The sequence below is a fragment of the Triticum urartu genome, chromosome 3A (genome assembly GCF_056163025.1).
Source record: "Triticum urartu cultivar PI428250 chromosome 3A, HENAU_Tu73, whole genome shotgun sequence".
In the NCBI taxonomy this organism is placed as follows: Eukaryota; Viridiplantae; Streptophyta; class Magnoliopsida; order Poales; family Poaceae; genus Triticum; species Triticum urartu.
In genome coordinates this window covers 384,675,147-384,696,336 of record NC_141875.1, presented here as the reverse complement: position 1 = coordinate 384,696,336, position 21,190 = coordinate 384,675,147, and the positions used below count along the sequence as shown (strand labels likewise).

The 21,190-nt window shown below is 45.6% G+C and overlaps 3 protein-coding genes across 3 annotated transcripts; all 3 read left to right on the top strand.

Moving 5' to 3' along the window:
• Positions 1 to 2,078: 2,078 nt before the first annotated feature.
• On the top strand, positions 2,079 to 3,195 carry LOC125548402 (uncharacterized). The gene is made up of 2 exons (XM_048712004.2): positions 2,079 to 2,393; positions 2,480 to 3,195. Exons 1-2 carry the CDS (start codon positions 2,114 to 2,116, stop codon positions 2,665 to 2,667), a joined length of 468 nt encoding a protein of 155 aa, XP_048567961.2. The 5' UTR covers positions 2,079 to 2,113; the 3' UTR covers positions 2,668 to 3,195.
• A 9,848-nt stretch (positions 3,196 to 13,043) lies between these two features.
• Positions 13,044 to 14,292, top strand: LOC125548403 (uncharacterized). Its single transcript, XM_048712005.2, has 2 exons — positions 13,044 to 13,467; positions 13,582 to 14,292. Exons 1-2 carry the CDS (start codon positions 13,194 to 13,196, stop codon positions 13,926 to 13,928), a joined length of 621 nt encoding a protein of 206 aa, XP_048567962.2. The 5' UTR covers positions 13,044 to 13,193; the 3' UTR covers positions 13,929 to 14,292.
• A 4,133-nt stretch (positions 14,293 to 18,425) lies between these two features.
• LOC125544084 (uncharacterized) lies at positions 18,426 to 19,840 on the top strand. The gene is made up of 3 exons (XM_087547175.1): positions 18,426 to 18,569; positions 18,637 to 18,860; positions 18,937 to 19,840. Exons 2-3 carry the CDS (start codon positions 18,690 to 18,692, stop codon positions 19,312 to 19,314), a joined length of 549 nt encoding a protein of 182 aa, XP_087403301.1. The 5' UTR covers positions 18,426 to 18,569; positions 18,637 to 18,689; the 3' UTR covers positions 19,315 to 19,840.
• Positions 19,841 to 21,190: the final 1,350 nt, after the last annotated feature.

The following is a 21,190-nucleotide window of genomic DNA, read 5'->3' as shown; positions in this document are numbered from 1 at the left end:
TCCGAATTTTTGACCAAGCTTTGCTCGCTACATAGGCTTGGCCACTGCTAGCAATCCATAAAGACCTTGCGCAAGCGTGTTAAAATTAAAATACTATCCAAATGAAGGCTAAATGTCATTGTTTTCTATGGGAATCAATCCTCTACTTGGGAAGGCAACCAACTATGGGATAGGACTTCTAAAAAAGGGTCTCCTTTGGTGTATAGGTAATGGGCAGAGCGTTCAAGTTTGGTGGGACAGCTGGATTCCTCGCATGCCATCAAGGAAATTAGTCACTAAACAAGTGCAATACTGGTTGTGATGGGACTCAAACTCTTGGACCCAATGGCACATGGCATGTTAACCTACTACGTCAATTCTTCCTCCCTCTAGATGTTAACAAAATCTTAAAAAGGTCGTCCATCTCCCCGGTTGGTCAAGGACTGCCTTTCATGGGCTACAAAGCGAATCAGATACTTCACTGTCAAAATCATTTATCATTTGGCTTTTGATGAGCTCCATCAAGCTTCTACCTGCACTATGAGCAGGGCACCAAACAGACGATATGTCATCTATGGCAGTTGGGGGGGTGCCTTGCCCTCCTAAGTTACCGATATTTTCTTGGAAGATTGCTACGTATTCTCTCCCAACTTGGACAAATAAGCATGCAATAAACCTTGAAATGTTTGACATATGTCTCACTGCGGTGTGGAATAGGACAACAACTTCCATGCACTCTGCAGAACCCCTCCCGCCAACACGGTTAATTTGTGGCAAGCAATGGTGGGAGTTTGGATGCTTGTTGATGTGTCCCAACTAGTGTCCTCTGGTCCTGAGTGGATGCTTTCATATCCCTGGTGATCTATTTGAGACCGCTCGCGTGACCTTTCTAATGATGCTCTAGTGCATATGGCATGTTCACAACGAACTTTTAGACTCCAAGCCAGCCACCCCCATCAAGGCCTCCAGATGTTTCCCCATTTTCTACCAAGATTGCCTAGTAAGAATTGCTTAGTTACCGAACCAAAACATATTGAAAGGGACAAGAGTGTTATCATGGGGTTTCAGGAGGTGTACATGGAAATTAAAGCCACAACCAGGTTCTTGTTATCATGTGTGCCCGAATGAGAATACATTTTATGTTTTTAGTAGATGTTTGCATCATGGTACGGTATATTTTTTGGAAATGTCCATGTCCTTATTACATATGGTCTAAAATTTTCAAACAATCTTTTCTATTTCTGGAAGAAATTCTACAATGACCAGTGTATGTATAGGCTTATAAATTTTACGTGCTTCGGATTGGTCGCATGGTACACATTTATTATACTGGGTTTCCCCCTATGAAAGAATTAAGGATTCAAACACGTACACATACTATATGTTTGTAAATCTTGGAGAACAATAGTACCATGTATGCTTCACATTTTTTTAAAGAAAATGATTAATTTATGTTAGACAAATGTGCTGTTCACGTCAAGGTTAAGCTTTGATTTCAAAAAATGGTTATGCGTTATGCGTGAACATGGGTAACCATCAAGAATGTGCCCCGACCGGGGAGGATTTCTTGTAGTAAGAATGTGCACAGCCATGCATGAAACCTTGAAACGTCTAACATATGTCTAATTTACGAATATTTTCTTGGAAGCTTGTTATTCTGTTTCAACTTGGGCAAATAAGCACGCAAGAAACCTTAGAACGTCCGAGCTATGTCTCATTTGCGGTGTGGAAACAGGGCGCACAACAACGTCCATGCACTCCATACACCTTCCCGCAACATGTACGGTTAATTTGTGGCAAGCAATGCGGAAGTTTGGATGCTTGTTGATGTGTCCAGCTTAATCTTGGCGTGCCTACGCCCACTTTGCCAAACGCACTCATGCGCCACGCATGCGAAGCTGGCGCAAGCGCATTAAGCATGAGGGAGTACGTAGTTGCGGGACGGGATGTGTGCTGCATGTTCAGGCCGTCCGCCAACCGATTCAATTTCGTAGTCCCGTGCACTCGATCTGCATGCATGACGATGACGTGACCGGCGAATCAAAGAACCCTATTAATACCACCTTTCTTCTGCGAAGGCAGCCACACCCCATCCATCTTCATCTCCACGCACCTCACACACTAGGGAAGAAGCATGGTCTCCATGGCGGCGGCCAAGATCGCCGTCCTCCTGGCCGCGACGATGCTCTTCGCCGCAGCAGGGGCGGCGGACCCCCAACCTCCCCTACCCGGAAATGAAACCCAGTGCTGGCAGTGCTACTCCACCTGCATGCACAAGTGCGACAACAGCAGCTGCGGCGACGTCCAGAAGTACTTCCAGTGCAAGAAGTCGTGCATCCTGGATTGCTACAAGGAACTGTCGCCGGTGTGCTTCAAGATGTGCATCTCCCAGACCTGCCTCACCCTGCCACCAGGTGCGTGTGCCACACCGTCCAGAAATGCAACACGCATTTTACTTGCTCATACGTACATAACCAGCACGACTCTCCCTTAATTACAGATAAACAGGTGGATTGCTACAAGGCATGTGGGACCAAATGTTTCCACAACCACCCGTACCCCGGGCCAAACCCGGGTCCAAAGCCACCAATGCCGCCCGGACCTCCGAAGCCGATGCCACCGCCCGGACCTCCGAAGCCCATGCCACCGCCGCCGCCGCCCAAGCCAACCCCGCCAAAGGCCAGCTAATAGGCCGAAGACAAAGCCGATGCCGGCGTGCCCGCCACTAGCTGTATCCGCGTCAAGCAACACCAGCAACAGCTGATGGGTGTACGCGACGACGTCTATGCACACATACTTTCAAGTACAACTCACGATATATACAGCACAACAGTATGAGCAGAGCCCGAGAGAAAAACAGTATATGTAGAGGTGTTATGATTGCTCTTATCGATATAGGTTATTCTATAAGATTACTCTATACGAGAAGTAATCCATCAGCTCTAAGTAAACTGGGTATAAATCATGCATGTATAAGGTATGTGTTGCTGATGTTAAAAGTTGATTCCTTGTGTGAGGATGCGGATGTAACACAACATGTAATTCTTAATATCCACATGCCTCACCAAAACAATGTCTGAGTAACCCACGATTATGATGTTATCAAACTCATTATAAATATGCATGTAATAATTATTGCCTTGCACACACTGCAAAGCTTGATAAGGTCTTTCCAGTGACTAGTTCTAGATTAGGGAAATGTTTCTTGCCGACCGACCAGCCGAAGCTTCACGTCGCTCTCACACGCACAGTGTGCACATCAGCACATACACATGCACCACACGGGCCTAGCGCTATGATGGCCTCGAAGGCTTAGGCAAACTGCTCCCGGAGACGTGCATACGCGATGGTCCCCATGTGACAGCCCTCCTTTTTCCTCCTCTTAATTATCGCTTGCCTTATCTCTTACCTTTCTTGTACCTCCGACCCGCATCAAACACTACTCCTGCTACAAAAATGTTGCATCCGGCTAAGCAAAACGTCGCATTCATCGAAAAGCTGGAACCGATGAAAGAAAATAGGAGGGGCAACGAAAGATGCTGGAACCACCGCATATGGGTGTTGCAACCATTGACAGAAAAACTTCAAGCCTAGATCGAAAAAGCTTCAACCCTCAACTTGGGAAGCTTCAACCAGCCACTGTCAAACTGAAAAGGCTGCAACCGTTATGAAAAAAGCTTCAACCATAGGTGGAAAAAGCTTCGACCGTAGATGAAAAAAGCTTCAACCGCATGGGGAATGCTTCAACCTATGGAAAAAGTTTCAACCGGCATGGAAAAATCTTCAACCACGTGAGAAAAAGCTTCAACCGACGCGCGGTTGGTGAGAGCGGCGACGTGGAGAGCTGCTGCCAGTGGCATGGCGGTACTACGAGGACATGCTACGATGGTGCCTGCTAGGTGCTGCAACGACAAAGGCTTCGACGTGCTACAAGACGACAACGTTTTGTTACGAGGGCGACGACTTTTTGTTGTACGAATAAGGATGGGTGCTTCGACGGCCGGCGAGCTGGCTGGCATCTAGGAGGATCACCGGGCTGCTTGCGAGGGATAGGCACCAGTGCCAGCGCCATGGCTTTGCTTTTTTTAACAAATCCCTTGGGGAAGAAAGGCATTGTGTGGCTATAATACAACGAATCGTATGCGCCCGACGCGATCGGCCGGAATTTCGGCCGGCCGACCGACACGTATCACTGCCCTCTAGATTAAGCACAATTTTGTCAAGTATCTCGATCATAAATAAGAGGACGCGTTCGTATTTTAATGCGTAAGGTGCTTCTAAGGCTCTTCTCAGTGCTCCGCGTTGTACAGGTGCTAAGCAAGACAAATAGGTAAAATATTTAATGTGGAAGTTATTTAAGAAGGGAGAGAGGAGTTTGATGACCCCACTAAGAACCAATGCCAAGCGCATGGGTCTATGCAAAACACTTTCTCGGCTTCAAGTTTCTCGGCAGCGAGATGGTCGACTTTGTTTGTGGTGGAGATGATGATGCCGAAGACGATGCAGACGTAGATGAACGGCAGCGAGCAGTCACGTAGGAGATGCTCCCTAAACACCGAATCACCCCTCTCCCGTATAGGATCTGGAAAGGCAGGGTTTCGGAGGCCAGCTCTCCCGTCAACCGTGTATGGGATCACCGACGGCAACAACAGCAGAAGGAACGATAGAGGGCGATGCACTTGGAAGCAGAGCAGATGCAATCTGTTCTTCGTGCCGGCTAGGGTTGGCCAATGACTTAGTTATATAGGCGGGCTAGGGTGGAGAGACATGGTCTGGATCCACATCTGAGTCAACAACAGCCCATGATCCAATGTCTCAGATCATGGCTCGTCTATTAAGAAATGTCCATCCCTGACCAACAAAAATAAGCGCATAGGTGTGGGCTCGGCTCATTCCTGCAACCCCCACGTGTGCGCTGTGACGAGGCGAGGCAAGACGTAGCGAGGAGGGCGGCGGAGGGGGAGGGCACAAGAACCACTTCTCTTCTCAAGTTCCAATAGCATATGAAAGATTATCCCTTATAAGGAGGTCCAACTCCTCTTCCACTCGCGGTTTGGGACTAAACTTTCCAGCAAACCATTGTCATATAACCCACATGGTACCTTAGAGATGTTCTGAATTCCTAGATCAGCCCAAGGCCCACCCTGCATTTCAACAAGGGGAAGGAGTAGGAGGATGATGATTCTGAGGTAGGGTGAGGCAAGCTGGAGACGGGGAACACGACATCGTTGCAGTGGCCACTGCTGCTAGAGGTCGAGAACGAGGGAGGGGCATGGCTACTCGAGGTCAAGGTTGGCGTCTCGATGGCGCCCACCCCCAAATCAAATTTATTTTTTTATAATAGCTGCCCATATCAGATTGGTACAAATAAGAGAGGTCAGGGAGAGATTTTTTTCTTGAGACGAAGTCGGAGATAAATGGAGTCTTTTATTAGAAGGGGAGAGACGGAGTCGCGGGATGGAACGAGCACTGGGCCAAATACCAGCCCAGTTAACCATAGTGTGCCAAAAAAGGTATGAGGATAGTTGCCCTTTAGAGCATCTACATCGGGCATCCTCAAATCCTCCTCAAACATGTGCGGACGCGATCGCTCAGTGACCGGACATAACAGATAAGAAAAAGAATGACCCAACCAAACCCCCTATCATCCCCATACGTCTGGGCTGTCCGTGAACCCTTATATTGAGGACAAATATATGGAGAATATGAGGGCTCGCAGACGCGTCCGGTCAGTCCTCCACATAGGACACGACCCACCCCAGACTATCTTTTTTCTTTCTTTTTCTTCTCTCTCTTCATCTCCACCAATCATGTGCAACTGACCGGACATATGAGGAAGAAAATGAGAATGTGACTGGATGGACGAAAAGATAGTGAAGATTGACAGGCAGGCAAATAGGGTGGCGCATGAGATTACTAAATTTTGTTTTGATAGTAGGTCAAACGGTGTTTTATGTAATAGTGTTCTGCCCTACGTGGCTAGCTTTGTAATGCACGATTGTAAGAGTTTTGTTATTTCTGATTAATATATGGGGTTTTTTTAAAAAAACACGCCCAATCATTGACCGGGCACATCCGTGGAGTTCGGTTGTACATGCTCTTAGGACAGCCAGCCCTTCTCCCGAAAAAAAAATTGTGTCACGTGACATCTAACGGCCAGGAACGTTTAGTACATGTATCAGATGGCCAAAAATGTTAAAGGCGTGAGAGGGCTGGGGTTAGGTGTGATTTTACTGTCCTAATTTTTTTTAGAATCTTGGTAATCTTGGTCTTGTACGATTGCACACTTTACTGTTTAGTTCTTTGGTCATGACTAATTAAGACGGTTATCGTTTTATTCTCCCATTCCATGGATCCTTCACAAAATGAGCTAGATTAAAATACTAGCAGGTGGAAATATAAAACTGTACCATTTGTTGACTGAAATTGAATTTTTGTCTTGAAGGAATTCAAGTCTGGATCGGAGTGAAAATTTTAGTCACTATACTTAGGGATGAAAATAGCACGGAAACATTTTGCTTTTCTAGTGGGAAAACAGAAACAAAGAGGAAAGTTGAAAATGAAAATGGAAATTTACAAAATAGAAATGGAAGTGGAATCTTTTAAGTGGAAATGAAAACACAAACGGAACAACCTTTTCCGGTGGAATAAGCACGGGAGTGAAACTATCCGATTCCGTGAATATTGAACTTTTCATTTTCAATATGGGTATATGCTTGTTTATAGCGCAACGAACACACAATGTGCAAAATGGTCCATGTGTGATGCAACTACTAGATTGTAGTCTAGTCTACTATTCTGAGTATGACATCAAATCAATATTATTGTTTGAGCTGCACTGCTATGTCAATGTTTTTGATTGTTTTGCGCCTTCAAGTTTTTGTTTGCCAAAGCTGAACATTTTGTCTATTTCGTTATGTTTTTGCCTATCATTCAAGGAGTCTTTTAGTTCCGGTTTACACTCGCTTCCATTGCCGTGTCCGTGCCATCTTCGCTCTGTTTTCATTTTCGATAGTATTTGATTCTTTATTTGTTTCCTGTTACACAAAAAAATATGAAGGCAAATGTGGCAGGAACTAGTTTCACCCGTTTTCACTTTGTTTTCATCCCATACTTGATAGGTTCGTGCCTTGTTTTTACTACTTTCAGTTTAGTCTACCTTAGGTATGTTAGGTCTCAGTGCAATAGTCGAATCAAGTACCTAAACCGATTTCCGTGACATCTTCTTATTGATCTAATTATTTGCCACTAGGTTAAGTTGCTTCCTTTCAATTTTAGGTCCAGGAACACTTTTCCTCGTCAAACAAATTAGTGTATTTGGGGTAAAAAAATGGTACTCCCTGCAATCCAAATAAGTGTTGTGGTCTTAGTTCAAAATTGAGGTAAAAAAATATTCACGGATTCTAAAAATGGTCATGAATTTAAAGATACTGAGAAAACATTTTAGAAAATACATGAGACCTTTTAATAATACATGGCGAACATTTTTTAGGATGATGTGGTTTTTTTTCTTTTGAAAAGACGCGATGAATTTTTCTTAAACACTTCAAATATTTTATAAGTCGCACGGTGGAGAAAAAAATCAAAAAGGAAATAAATAAAAGAAGCAAGACTTTCAACACTCGGGCACCCTTGTAACACCCTCGATGTGACTATAGCTCCCACGTGTCGAGGCACGACTTAAAGACATAATCGCATTGAAGGCATATGTCGCAAGTTAGGCAATCTTCACAACATCCCATGTAATATGATAATAAAAGGGGAGATAACATAGTTGGCTTACACTCGCCACGTCAATCAAGTACATAAATAACATTACATCATTCAAACACTCATGGCCCGACTACGGCGCCAAAATAAAAGAGAACCCAACATGCGACACGGTCCCAATCACCCCCAACTGGACACCACTACTGATCATCGGGAAAGAAAACATAGTAACGTTGAGAGTCTTCGTCGAACTCCCACTTGAGCTCATACGCGTCTGCTGGAGCGGAATCATCAGGCCCTGCATCTGATGTAATAGTAATCTGTGAGCCACAGGGACTCAGCAATCTCGCACCCTCGCGATCAAGACTATTTAGGCTTATAGGTATGGCAAGGTAAACATAAGTGGAGCTGCAGCAAGCGACTAGCAAATATGGTGGCTAACTTATTCGCAAAAGAGAGCGAGAAGAGGAGGCAAAGCGCGAGCGAGAAACTAGCAAGCAACCTGCGCAAACATTACTCCAACACCGTGTCCACTTCCCGGACTCCGCCGAGAAGAGGCCATCACGGTAACACACTCAGTTGATTCATTTTAATTAGTTAAGGTTCAAGTTATCTACAACCGGACATTAACAAATTTACATCTGCCCATAACCGCGGGCACGGCTTTCGAAAGTTCAATCCCTGCAGGGGAGTCCCAACTTAGCCCATGACAAGCTCTCACGGTCAACGAAGGAATAGACCTCCTCCCAAGACGTTCCGATCAGACTCGGTATCTCGGTAATTCAAGACACTTCGACAGGTTAAAACAAGACCAGCAACACCGCCCGAATGTGCCGACAAATCCCAATAGGAGCTGCACATATCTCTTTCTCAGGGCACACTCAGATAAGCAATCCGTACAACTAAAACCAGCCCTCGAGTTTCCCCGAGGTGGCGCTGCAAGGGGCTCTAGTTTGGACCAACACTTAGAGGAGTACTGGCCCGGGGGGGTTAAAATAAGATGACCCTTGAGTCTGCAGAACACAAGGGAAAGAAAAGACTAGGTGGCAAATGGTAAGACCAATGTTGGGCATTGCTGGAAAAGCTTTAATCAAGGCGAACTATCAAGGGTTCCCATTATAACCCAACCGCGTAAGGAACGCAAAATCCGGAAACATAACACCGATATGACGGAAACTAGGGCGGCAAGAGTGGAACAAAACACTAGGCGAGAGGCCGAGCCTTCCACCCTTTACCAAGTATATAGATGCATTAAGATAACATAGCAATATAATGATATCCCAACAAGTAAATAAATGTTCCAACAAGGAACGGCCTCCAATCTTCACCTGCAACTAGCAACGCTATAAGAGGGGCTGAGCGAAGCGGTAACATAGCCAATCAACGGTTTGCTAGGAAATGGTGGGTTAGAGGTTTGACATGGCAATTTGGGAGGCTTGAAAGCAAGTGGTAGGCATCGTAGCAATGGCATAGCAAAAGAGCGAGCAAACTAGCATAGCAAAGATAGTAGTGATTTCGAGGGTGTGATCATCTTGCCTGCACAGTTGTCAGAGTTGACTGGATCCTCGAAAGCAAACTCAACGGGCTCCTCGTTAGCGAACTCGTCTCCCGGCTCTACCCAGACAAGACAAACAAGCAACAAGGATACAATCAACCACGTGCAAGGATCAAGCAATATGATGCAATGATGATATGATATGCGGGATGCGATGCGGGATGCAAAATGCAAGATATGACAGGGAATGCATGAACCTGGCCTCAACATGGAAAACCAAGTGTGCCACTGGAAAGATGAGATGAAATCGCTTGAAAACGATATAAAGAACGCCGGAATCGGAGTTACGGTTTGGAAATGGCAAGCGATTCAAAAATGACACCGGTCTGCGATTTACAGCAAGTAGCCATCTAAATGTAACGAAATGAACATGCTACAGCACCCAAACATGACAACAAAATACATGGCAGGGATGCACACAAGATGCTTAACAAAAGTCTAGCACTGAGCTACGGCCAATTCATCCATTAACAAGTTCAAACAAGCATGGCAAAAATGCATATGGCAAACAGATCCCAGACTTAGTGAAATCAACACTTGTCTGAAATTTCAGATCAGGTAGCCCTCTTCGGAGTAACAAAACTACATGCTATAGGACCTGAACATGGCAAAGTAAAGCATGGCATGGAGCTACTCAAAGAGCTTAACAAAAGTCCCTTAGTGACCTTGAGCCAAAAGGGATCAGAAAATACAATTGCAAGCATGTGAACATAGCAAAAACATAATCAGTTTTCAGACTTAGTGAAAACTGACACATGCTGAAATATAACTCAAGTAGGCATGTTTACGAGCTCAATGCACTCACTACGGTGCAAGTCATGGCAAGACAAGCATACATCCATCAAGAAGGCATAAAATGCAAGCTAGACATGGCAAGAACAATAGCATATCATGCATGGATCAACTACAACATCACCGGCAAAATTGCAAACAAATTGACAATCTGTCCAGATTCACAAAGTAGCAAAAGTAGAGCTCGATTGACTCAAACTAGGGTGCTCCATAATTGCAAACAAAGACATGAATGGATAGAGCACTACAAGATTAACAAAACATCCTTACTGATCATCCTCAAAAGAGGCACGGATCACTAGGAAATAACAAGAACATATGGCATCATGAGACAAACAGCTCCAGGACTTAGTGAAATTGCTAAGTCCCTGAAAACAGAATTAGCAAGTGCACCACTTTGCAAGCTTGCACAAGTCACCACACACATCACAAAAATACATGGGTTGCACCTCTGGAAAGATGACAAAACCCTTAACAAAATATATGTAGAACTCACGGGCATAGTATGCACACAATAATCATGGCAAAAATGACAAAAGTGCTAAACGGAGTAGCAGATCTGACAATAATCTCAAGTAGCCTTCTTCTAACAGCATTTCGGGTATCAAGATGAGCTCAAATGAAAATGATGCAATGGAATGAAATGATGTACTCTCTGAGATGAACATTTTGATATGCTATATGCATGAATCAGAGCTACGGATGCAAAATTACGGAGCCGCGAACATGTACACATGGACTGAAATTTCAAGGACTTAGGAAAAAACAACCTTCCAGATCTGGATCTAGGGTTTGGTGGCACGCAAAACGAGGCAAACTCCGGCGAGCACTGTTCACGGCCGGAGCGGGACGTCGCTGGAGGAGGTCGGGGAGGCGGCTGCCGGGGCGGCTCAGGCCGGCGCGGGTCGCCGGAGCGACGAGGGCGGCTGGTGGTGGCGGCGCGACGCAGTGGCGGCGGCGGCGCGTGGCGGCGGAGCGGGCGAGCGGCCGGGCGGGCGAGGCCGCGCAGCCGGGCGGGCGAGGCGGCCCGGATGGCGCGGGAGAGGGCCCGCCTCGGGCCTGGGCGGGCCGGCGGGAGTGGCGGCGGCGGTGGTGACGTGTCACGCGCCCATTGGCTGCGGGTGGCAGCGCAAAGACGTCTGGCGGACGACGGACATGTCCGGAGACGGCGGGAGCGATTTTTATGATTTCGAGGAGGAAGGAGATCTGAAAACGGAGGGGGTCTATTTATAGCCATAGAGGGAGTTAGGAGAGTCCAAATGAGGTGCAGTTTTCGGCCACGCGATCGTGATAGAACGCTCTAGATGATGGAGCAGAGTTAGGTGGGTTTTGGGCCAAATTGGAGGGGTGTTGGACTGCAACACACACGAGGCCTTTTCGGTCCCTCGGTTAACCGTTGGAGTATCAAACGAAGTCCAAATGATACGAAACTTGACAGGCGGTCTACCGGTAGTAAACCAAGGCCGCTTGACAAGTCTCGGTCCAATCCGGAAATGTTTAATCCCCACACACGAAAGAAAGCTAGAAATGGCCACCGGAGGAGAACGAAGCACCGGAATGCAAAACAAACAACGGGGAAAATGCTCGAATGCAAGAGAGGAACACGTATGCAAATGCAATGCACATGATGACATGATATAAGAAGCATGGCAACGACAACAACATACGGAGACAAAACCCGAACCCGAGGAAATAAATATAACTTAGCGCCGGAAACGGCAAGAGTTGGAGTGCAAATTGGGAAAGTTACATCCGGGGTGTTACAACCCTACACCCTCTATGAACAATAAATTCAAAAAGAAAATTGAAAACAAAATAAAAAATATGAAACTTTGAGACATCAAATATGTTCAAACTTTCGATCATCTAGCAAATCTTCAGGTACAAATAACATTCGAGGAGCCCTAAACTAAAAAAATCACCGGTCAAATTTATGTGCACTTTTGAGCAGTGATTTTTTATGAGGGCTCCACGAATGGTATTTTTGGCTGAAATTTTGCAAGAACATCAAATTTTTGATCATCTTTGATCCCTGTAAGTTTTGGATTTTTTGTTTTTCTTTCAATTTTACTATTCATGAGGTGTATGGGCACCCGGGAGCTGTTACAACTTTCTCATATATAAAATAATCAAATTTTCATGCGAGTGTGGACATGCAACCGAGTCGGATATTTTCAAAACTTCTCAAAATGTATTCAAAATAGATCTTTTTTGAAAGCCCTAGTCACTTGAACCACCAATATGAAACAAAACTTAATTTAGGCTTGTTCTTCAAAAGATATGAAAATTTAAAAATCAAAAGCCAAAAAATAGCACGTACGAGGGACTCGGTGCCCCCGCACTTGCATGCTACAAATCCTCTCCCCATAATGCTGAAACAATCAGGTAAGAAAGATAACGCTGCGAACCAACCTGTGGTTGGATGGTTTGAGGAACAGTGGTATCCCCAGCTGACCAGGGTTCAAATATTGGTGCTTGCATTATTCCTGGATTTATTTCAAGATTTCCGGCGATGCGTTTTCGGTGGGAGAAGATGTTCAAATATTGGTGCTTGCATTATTCCTGAATTTATTTCAAGATTTCCGGCGATGCGTTTTCGGTGGGAGAAGATGTTCTCATCGACGACGAGGCGTCTACCGTCACTTCGTAAATATGACCGTTTGCGTCTGTACTGTCTTAAAAAAAAAGACAACACTAAAACAGCCCGTGCCAAAGAAGTAAACAAACCCAATCTTAAAACATTTTTATCCTACGGTATGTTAGCAAATCCGTTTTTAAAAACTCAACGCTCCAACGCAACGATCCTGTTCGAGACGAGAGAGAGAGAGAGAGAGAGTCTTCACCGGGAAGAATCCTAACGTTTAGACGCACTTGATTTGAACGGCACCGCTCACGCCTTCCGCCCCTGCACAACTGCTGCCGGCGCGTATCCGTTTCCCTTGTGCGCGCGCTCCTGCCCGATATATACGTACAATGCAACGGCCACAGCCAGAAACAGCAACCGCACTGCTGTTGCAAGAACTAGACATCGCCCTGCGTACACGCACCCATCTCTCCCGTAGACACTCATGAGTCTGGCGTGACGATCGACCCTCTCTATAAGACCACCGCCCGCGCGCGCGTTTGATCACGCTACTCCAGAGACCAGAGTGTAGCAATGGCGGCCGGGCGAGCGTGTGCTCTTAGCGCGGTGCTGGTGGTGGTGGTGGCGCCGCTCCTCCTGGCCGGCGCGGCGGACGCCGACTGCTTCGATTACTGCTTCAAGGACTGCATCGCCAAGGACAAGAACATGATCGACTACTGCAACTACGCCTGCGACAAGACCTGCTACGCGGGCGCGCCCCAGCGGCCCTTGGCGGCGGCTGCCGCCTCCGGCGACATGGGATGCCAGCTCTCCTGCGCCAGGACTTCCTGCCACCGTCTGGATCCAGGTAATCAGATTGGCACAGTTCATGCGCGCCATGAATTAGTAATGCGCAACCACTGCACTCACGTCACGTATGATGAGCCGACAACGACGATGTGGTGGTAAATTCTTTTTGCAGACCGCGAGGCCACTGAGGCCTGCTTCGGGCAGTGCTACGACGGCTGCAAGACCAAGACTCTGCCGAGGCCTCTCCGCGCCGGCGCCGGCATGCCCACCACGTCAGGCCCGGTGGTCGCCGACCTTCCTTCATCCGAGCCGGACCCAGATGACGCCTTTCCTTCATCCGAGCCGGACCCAGATGACGCCCTTCCTTCATCCGAGCCGGACCCAGATGACGCCCTTCCTTCATCCGAGCCGGACCCAGATGATGCGGTCCGTGCGTCGTCAGAGGCGCCGGAACATCAGGCGATGGAGCCACGTACACCGTTATCGGAGATCCACGCTGCTCCTCCGGCGTCTGCGTGACAAGAACACCTCAGCGTACGGCCGTGACAGTCAGCATTGGCCGACCAATCGATATGTAAGCGCGATCACCAGGTGCGGAGGGATTAGCGCATGGCCGCGTGCTAATGGGTGTACACGTATTATTTATAAACACTGCTGAATGAAGTGTCTTAGGCTAGTTGTAACGGGATGTTCTCCGTATCAATATAGTGTACGGGTTTGTTAAACTCAGCTAACGGAGATTAAATCTGGTCCCATTCAGTGCCAGTGGGCCATCTAGAATTATAAAATTTAAAAGAATTTGCTGAGTTAGAAAAGGTGGACAAGGCTGTATTCTTGAGTTTGGATATATGCACTAGATGAAATTTCACATATCTAATGTTGAAAACCGCGGTCAACTATGAAAAAATGTTTGTAGGGTATGAGGAGGAAGACCCACTCTATACGTTGGATTTAAACAGTTAGAAAGCTCTTGGTACTCTCTTGATAGTGATTAGGACAATGCTAAAAAAATGGCTGAATTTCTTGGACATTTTTATGAGCTCACTTTTAGTGTTTCCGTCACACTCCATGTGATATTTTGCTGAAGTTAATGTTGTGTTGGAAGTGTGGGCTGACAGTGATGATATTTTGCGAAATACATGGCCAAGAAAATGCAAGATAAGCATGATAAGTATTGGGGGCCTTGGCATGCGGAGGTGGTGAATGAGAATGACAAGGGGAATGGGAAAGCAAAGAAAAAAGGAAGAGAAGAATGTGAACATGTTTGTATTTGCTACAGCTGTTCTTGATCCAAGATTCAAGCTATCAAATTACATAAAACTAGCCATTGAAAGAATGTATGCCGAGTTAAATGGAGACAAAGTTTGGGAGAAGGTGAAAACATGTGTGCATGCTTTGGTTGCAGAGTACAAAGCTATGTATGCACCAATTGATGCAAGTTAGCATGTGGGTGCTCCACAATCCGAACCAACTCATAAAAGGGCAGGAAGGAAATTGGTGCCTCAGATAAATAAAAAGCTGAGAGTTGTTGTTGGTGGTGAAATTAGCATGAGGAAATCTGAACTTGAGAATACCTACATGAAGAGAATGAAGCAAATAATGATGACTTTGACACTCTAAAATGGTGGAAGGCGTATGCTGCTAGATTCCCAATATTGGTTAGGATGATCGTGATGTGTTATATTTCCCAGCATCAACGGTTGCATCGGAGTTGAGATTTAGCACAAGTAGATGTATCCTAAATGATTTTAGAATCTCACTTACCTCATTCATGGTCCAAGCTCTTGTTTGTACCCAAGATTGGCTAAGGGGTTCTACTACTATCAACATTGAAGAAGATATGGAGGAATTGTTAATGTTGGAAAAGGGTAACATGTTGTGATTGTCTTCTATGTAATTTCCTTTATTTCTAACTTTGTATGCTTATTACATGTTTATTTCATTCTTTTTCAAAACTAATTGAAGAGTTGGTAGTACAAATTCATCCAAGTTGAAGGCACTCCAAGCTAGCAATAGGAAGTCTATTTGCAAGCCATCTGGGCCATCTTGCGCGGCTCCATCCTCTACTTAAACGTTCGTGAGTGAGTTACAAGAAGTTGTCTTGATCATCACTCAATTATTGTAGTACAAGAAAGATGCTCATGTTCTTGTTTCTAACTTTCTACTGTTATCATTCGCAATATATGTTACAAGAAAGATGTTCATGTCTATTTATGTTACAAGAAAGATGCTCCTGCTCATATCTATATATGTTACAATAAATATGCTCCTATTCATGTCTAATTGTCTATATATATATTACAAGATGCTCCTCATCATGTCTATATATATTACAAGAAAGGTATTCTTGTTGGTATCTATATATATTACAAGAAAGATGCTCATGTTTCTAGCTTTCTAGTTTCTACTATTACTATTCACTAGTACACGTCCATGCTATTAAGACCTTCACACATGATGAAGAAAAAAACGTGTGTGATGAACACATCACACACAGATATAAAAATATAATTGTGTGTCAAAAAAGCGAACGTGTGCGAAGCTGGAATCATCACACACACTTATTTGTAAAAACTTGATTGCGATTCGTTGGACACGGTCCATGTAAACTAAATGTGTGTAATGATTTCCTCATCGGACATGGTTCAATTGTAGGACCCGTGGACGATGCATTGCAAACGCTTTAAAGAATCAAACTGTTTGCGTTGATTTCAGTCATCACGCATGGTTCTTTTGCTAGAACTCTATGCAAATTATGTTCTAGCAATACCAAATAGTTCGTTTGCGCTGTTGCAAAACTGCACATTAGTAGATGGATAAGAACTAGTGGCAGTCCACGTGTCTTGTCAAATTAATCGCCCCTGTGGCAAGGCAGACATAAACTGGATTGGACTAGTTTTGTTCCTGGCGGAACGCTTGTCGGCGCGCATCCGTCCCGCTAATTTTTCACCGACTCTCACGCGTCGCCACCACAATGGTACAATGCGAGTGTCGGTGCCTCTCTTCCCGCGCATCTTCGAGCCTTATAGGCCAAGTGTGGTGGGCGGTAGCTCTAGAAAACCCCTGATAGCTTGAGAGGTCAAGAAAACCCCCATTTATCCACCACCGCTGATCGATCCAATGGCTCCGATATGCTAGAACGACGAGAAGTAGGGTCGGTGCTCGGTTTTTCAGCCCCACGGCGCGTGCTCAACAAGCTTTGCTAGCACGCATTCTTCGGGCCCATGAAGAAAAATGTAAAAAATACCTTTGAGTATTTACCAAGCTGCTAGCAGTGGAGGAGTTGCAAGCTCTTCCAGGGGGACACACCAGAGGTCTGGTCCTCGAGGCATCTCTTCTGCTGGAGTTGGGTCACAACGAGAACCTGCTATGGAAAAGAAACCTTCCGATGGTGAAGTATCAAGCCCTTTGAAAAATCGTAAAGACAAGGGGTACCCAAGCCATGGGGTCGAGGGACCGATCAGCCGTGAACTTTTCCCAGATAAAAGCTTGGTGAAGGCTAACACTGCTAGGAAAAGGAAAAACACGAAAAATTCGAGTGATAAACCTCGCAAGGCGGGAGTGGTTGCAGAGAAGATATTGATGCTAGAATGGACAAATGACTTATGGTCCCAGTTGGTATGACAGTTGAGGGGGCTGTTGGGCGTGCAACCCGGTGATGGAAAGGGTTCTGCAAATGAAACTATCAAGAAGCATAAAATGGAGGGATTCAGTTTTAACTCGATATCGGTGGAGGCTGCTAGTGTGGCGCAGCCCTGCCGAGCGCAATGAATATCCTTAGTCTGGAATAACGAGGTTGTGGGAAGCCTGAGGCAGTTCAAGAACTCTGCAATCTTGTCGAAATGTTCCACCTAGAGGTTGTCTTCTTGTCGGATACCCAAATGCTTGCGAAGAAGTCCAAAGCTTTGGGGAATCAGCTGGGTTTTCTTAAAGCTTCTGGTGTTGACTGCACTGGCTTGAGTGTCCTAGTGCTTTGCTAGACTAGTGATGTGATTGTGTGGCATAAGTCTTGCAAGAAGTCACATATTGATGCCTGGGTTGCTTCCATCGTGGGTGTTGGCAGAACTTGGAGGTTCATGGGTTTTCAGGATTTGCGTCAATTCAATCTAGCTATGCTTGGTAAACAAGGATGGAGACTCCTCACAAACCTAAACTCTCTATGCGCTCAAGTGTTGAAAGGAAAGTACTTCCATGACTCTGACTTTTTGTCGGCTAGGAAGAAGAGGAACTGTCCTCACACCTTGGGTGCTATTTTGAAGAGAAGGACTGCTCTTGAGATGGGGTTGATCAGAAGGATCGGGGATGGTGTCTCAACCAACATTTGGCGGATTCCTGAAGCTCCAGGAAACAAACCTCTTTTCAAAAAACCTGAAGCTACTACCTTTGTGGTGTCTAAGCTCATTAGCCCAGATGGTAATTAGAATTTGAACTCTCTCGAGCAAAAATTTTGTGGTCATGACATGCGTTCCGAGTTGTATTCCCTTGAGAAAGCTCTCTGAAGATTTCTGGGCGTGGTCTCCCGAAAAACATGGGAATTGTTCAGTTAGATCAGCCTACCGCTCATCGATTAATGAGTCTCGCATGATCTCTAATCTGGCCACATACTCTCACGCTGACAATGACCTGATTTGGAAGAAGTTGTGGAGTACCCAGGCCCTCCTCCCAGGGTGCGCTGTTTTTGATGGAGGGTTATCCATGAGTTTATGCCCGTTAACTCTTACTTGGCGCGAAGGCATATTGAAGTTCCCAAGTTCTGTGTTGATTGTGGCAACCCAAAAGAAAGTTTCTTTCAGTCCATGATACAGTGCACGTACGCAAAAAGCTTGTTGTCACCATATGAAGAGTAGTTGGGGCATAAAACTTCTTGTCTTCCATCCTCACACCTGGGTTAAGGATCTTCTGCACCCTGGTATTTGCAGCTCTTCCATCCTTCTCAATATCATGTGTAGTATGTGGGCAGTTTGGAGCGCTCGCAATGGTAGGAGACATGATGAACCTATATGGCACATTCCGGTTGACCCAAAGGAGTGAAAGTGTGAACCATATGCTTATGAACTTGTGCCACCCGGCTCTCCGATGTATACACTTTTGAGGCAATACATGAGGTTGCAGTTTGAACGCCAATCGAATGAGACTTGTGAAGTGAAGAGAACTAAAACCGTAAGTGTCATTTGATTGAGACAACAAAATATTGCCGTGTCTGAGATCTAACATTTGTGCTATGCAGGCACGTGTAGTCCTAGGGACAAATTCCTCGATTGAGATACAAGCCAGCAAGGAATGCACCCGTGCGACGTTCAAGCAGTTTCAAATTCTATACGATTGGCGAACCATAAGGAAAAATGGAGCAGGGACGTATTCCTAGTGAAAATGATTGACGACGGAGCATGTTTTGAGAGAGAATATGTCCTCTTTGAACATATGGGGATGCTCTGTCGTCATGTTCTGAAGGTACAACCCACATGTAATATTCTCTCTGCAAACTAATTGGTTTTGGCCGGCTAACCAACATAAGGTGTACTTGCAGGTCATGGATAATATTGGGATGAAAGAAAATACAAAGAGACACATAGTGAAAAGGCGGACAAAATATCCAAGAGATATTTTGCCAGATCACTTGAAGCACTACCGGCTGGACCAGATCAACAACACATCCCTAACTTTTCGGCACAACCGGATGTACATTAGGGCGTTGGAACTGGTTCGACTTGGAGACGCAAGTGTTGAGGCATATCAAACTCTGATGGGGCTTTTAGACCAGGCCATGCCGATGATGGACCCTTTTGACAAATGTCGTGACAGGCTAGGGCTTGGAAGACCGTGGATAACAACAATGTGGCGGATACCGACGGGGAGCGAGCTGGGAGAAGTGTATGTGAAGACGACAGAATGTCATGCAGCATGAAGTTTTGGATTAGTGGCACCAAGCAAGAACGGAAACGCTGGCAGATCAGCAATGCCTGAGACAAGGTGTCGTACGACGGGATGACCAAGAGAAGTAGGTTTTGCAGCATTTGCAAATCCCAGTGCCACAAAAGAACAACTTCACCGGAGAGAGGGGATATTCCGCAACCGAGGAAGAAATCCAAATGCAGTAAATGCAGTGGTGAAGGGCATAGGAAGAATACTTGCGAACGGCAAGCAAGGGAGATGAAGTGAGTTGAAAGCTGGTAGTGTCAAGTGTGCTAATTAAGTTTTTAGTTTGAAAACCGACGTGTGGCTGTGTTTCAGCTTGTGGTTATGGTGTTTTTTCTTTCTAATTGTGCTATAGGAAACTGACATGTCAAACTGCTCCTTCTTGTTGGCTGGTGCTGTGTTTGAAGCATGGATGGTTGGTGTAGCTTGTAGCCTATGAATTCAAAGGTTGAATGATCAAAGCTGTTGGACTGGTGAAGTCCCCAGCGCAATAAATTTCTCTATTCTGGCTTCCACATGAACGAGTCAAAATCGGTCCAGGTGTGAGCACAATCGGACCATGAAAAATGGCAAACGGCAGGTCAGTAGAAGACCACTCTGGTGTCTATCAATAAATGCGGTCTGCACAATGTCAGGGGCACTGTACAATAAACCTCAAGAACACATCAATACACCATCTTATACCTGCATACACACAGATCCCAAGTGAAAGTGCGTTATATCGACTAGAGAGGGGGGTGAATAGGCGATTTTTATGAAAGTCTTCAAAACGTGGGAGTTATGAAGACAAACAGCGAAGATTATGCCTATTACTATGCAGCGGAAGTTAGATTACACTAGGCCAGCCATAGTCAAGTATTCAATAAAGTGAAAGCGCAATGACAAAGAGCTGAAGTGTAATAAGGATCAGGTGGGAAGAAGTTATGAAGCCAAATAGATTATACATTCACGTTGTGAAGATAAAAGATAGAGCAAGCATGCAATGGCTTCACAATGAGTAACAGTAAGAAAAAGGAAGTGAAGATGAAACCCGTGACTCGTTGAAGACAATGATGTGTTGGACCAGTTCCAGTTGCTGTGACAACTGTACGTCTGGTTGGAGCGGCTAGGTATTTAAACCTTAGGACACACAGTCCCGGACACCCAGTCCTGAACACGCAGCTCAGGACACCAAGTCCTCACCGTATTCTCCTTGAGCTAAGGTCACATAGTCCTCGCCCAATCACTCTGGAAAGTCTTCAAGGTAGACTCCCAAACCTTCACAGACTTCGTTCACTGGCAATCCACAATGTCTCTTGGATGCTCTGAACGCGACGCCTAACCGTCTGGAGGATTCATAGTCCTCAAGTGTAATAAGTCTTCAGATCACACATACAAGAAGACTTAAGTGATGCCCAATGTTCTCTGGCTCTGGGTGGTTAGGGCTTTTCTCCTCGCTAGGAATTTTCTCTCAAAGGCTTTGAGGTGGGTTGCTCTCAAACGACAAAAGCCGTGCACTGAAATCTGAGCAGCCAACCGTTTATGGTTGTAGGGGGGTGGGCTATTTATAGCCACTTGGCAACCCGATCTGATTTTTCCGAAATGACCCTGGGTCACTAAGGAACTGACACGTGTCGCAACGGTCAGATTTCAAACTCTCATGGCAACTTTACTTGGGCTACAAGCAAAGCTGACTTGTCCGGCTCTGGACAAGATTCTCTCTCATTGTCTTCACTCGAAGACATAGATTTTTGGTTTAGGCATCACTTCAGTCATTCTGACTGGTTCTCCTGGACCCCACTTAACAGTACGGTGGTTCCTATGACTCAACACAAAAGAAAAAGAACTACGAAAGATCTAAGTCTTCGAGCTCCATAGGCTTCATA

What these genes read in the sequence shown, in the direction of transcription:
- LOC125548403 (XM_048712005.2), top strand. Translation starts at nt 13,194, where the DNA reads ATGGCGGCCGGGCGAGCGTGTGCTCTTAGCGCGGTGCTGGTGGTGGTG. An exon ending in CTGCCACCGTCTGGATCCAG is followed by an intron (nt 13,468 to 13,581) that starts GTAATCAGATTG and finishes TTCTTTTTGCAG; the next exon opens with ACCGCGAGGCCACTGAGGCC.
- LOC125544084 (XM_087547175.1), top strand. Translation starts at nt 18,690, where the DNA reads ATGCACCCGTGCGACGTTCAAGCAGTTTCAAATTCTATACGATTGGCG. An exon ending in TCTGTCGTCATGTTCTGAAG is followed by an intron (nt 18,861 to 18,936) that starts GTACAACCCACA and finishes GTGTACTTGCAG; the next exon opens with GTCATGGATAATATTGGGAT.
- LOC125548402 (XM_048712004.2), top strand. Translation starts at nt 2,114, where the DNA reads ATGGTCTCCATGGCGGCGGCCAAGATCGCCGTCCTCCTGGCCGCGACG. An exon ending in CTGCCTCACCCTGCCACCAG is followed by an intron (nt 2,394 to 2,479) that starts GTGCGTGTGCCA and finishes CCTTAATTACAG; the next exon opens with ATAAACAGGTGGATTGCTAC.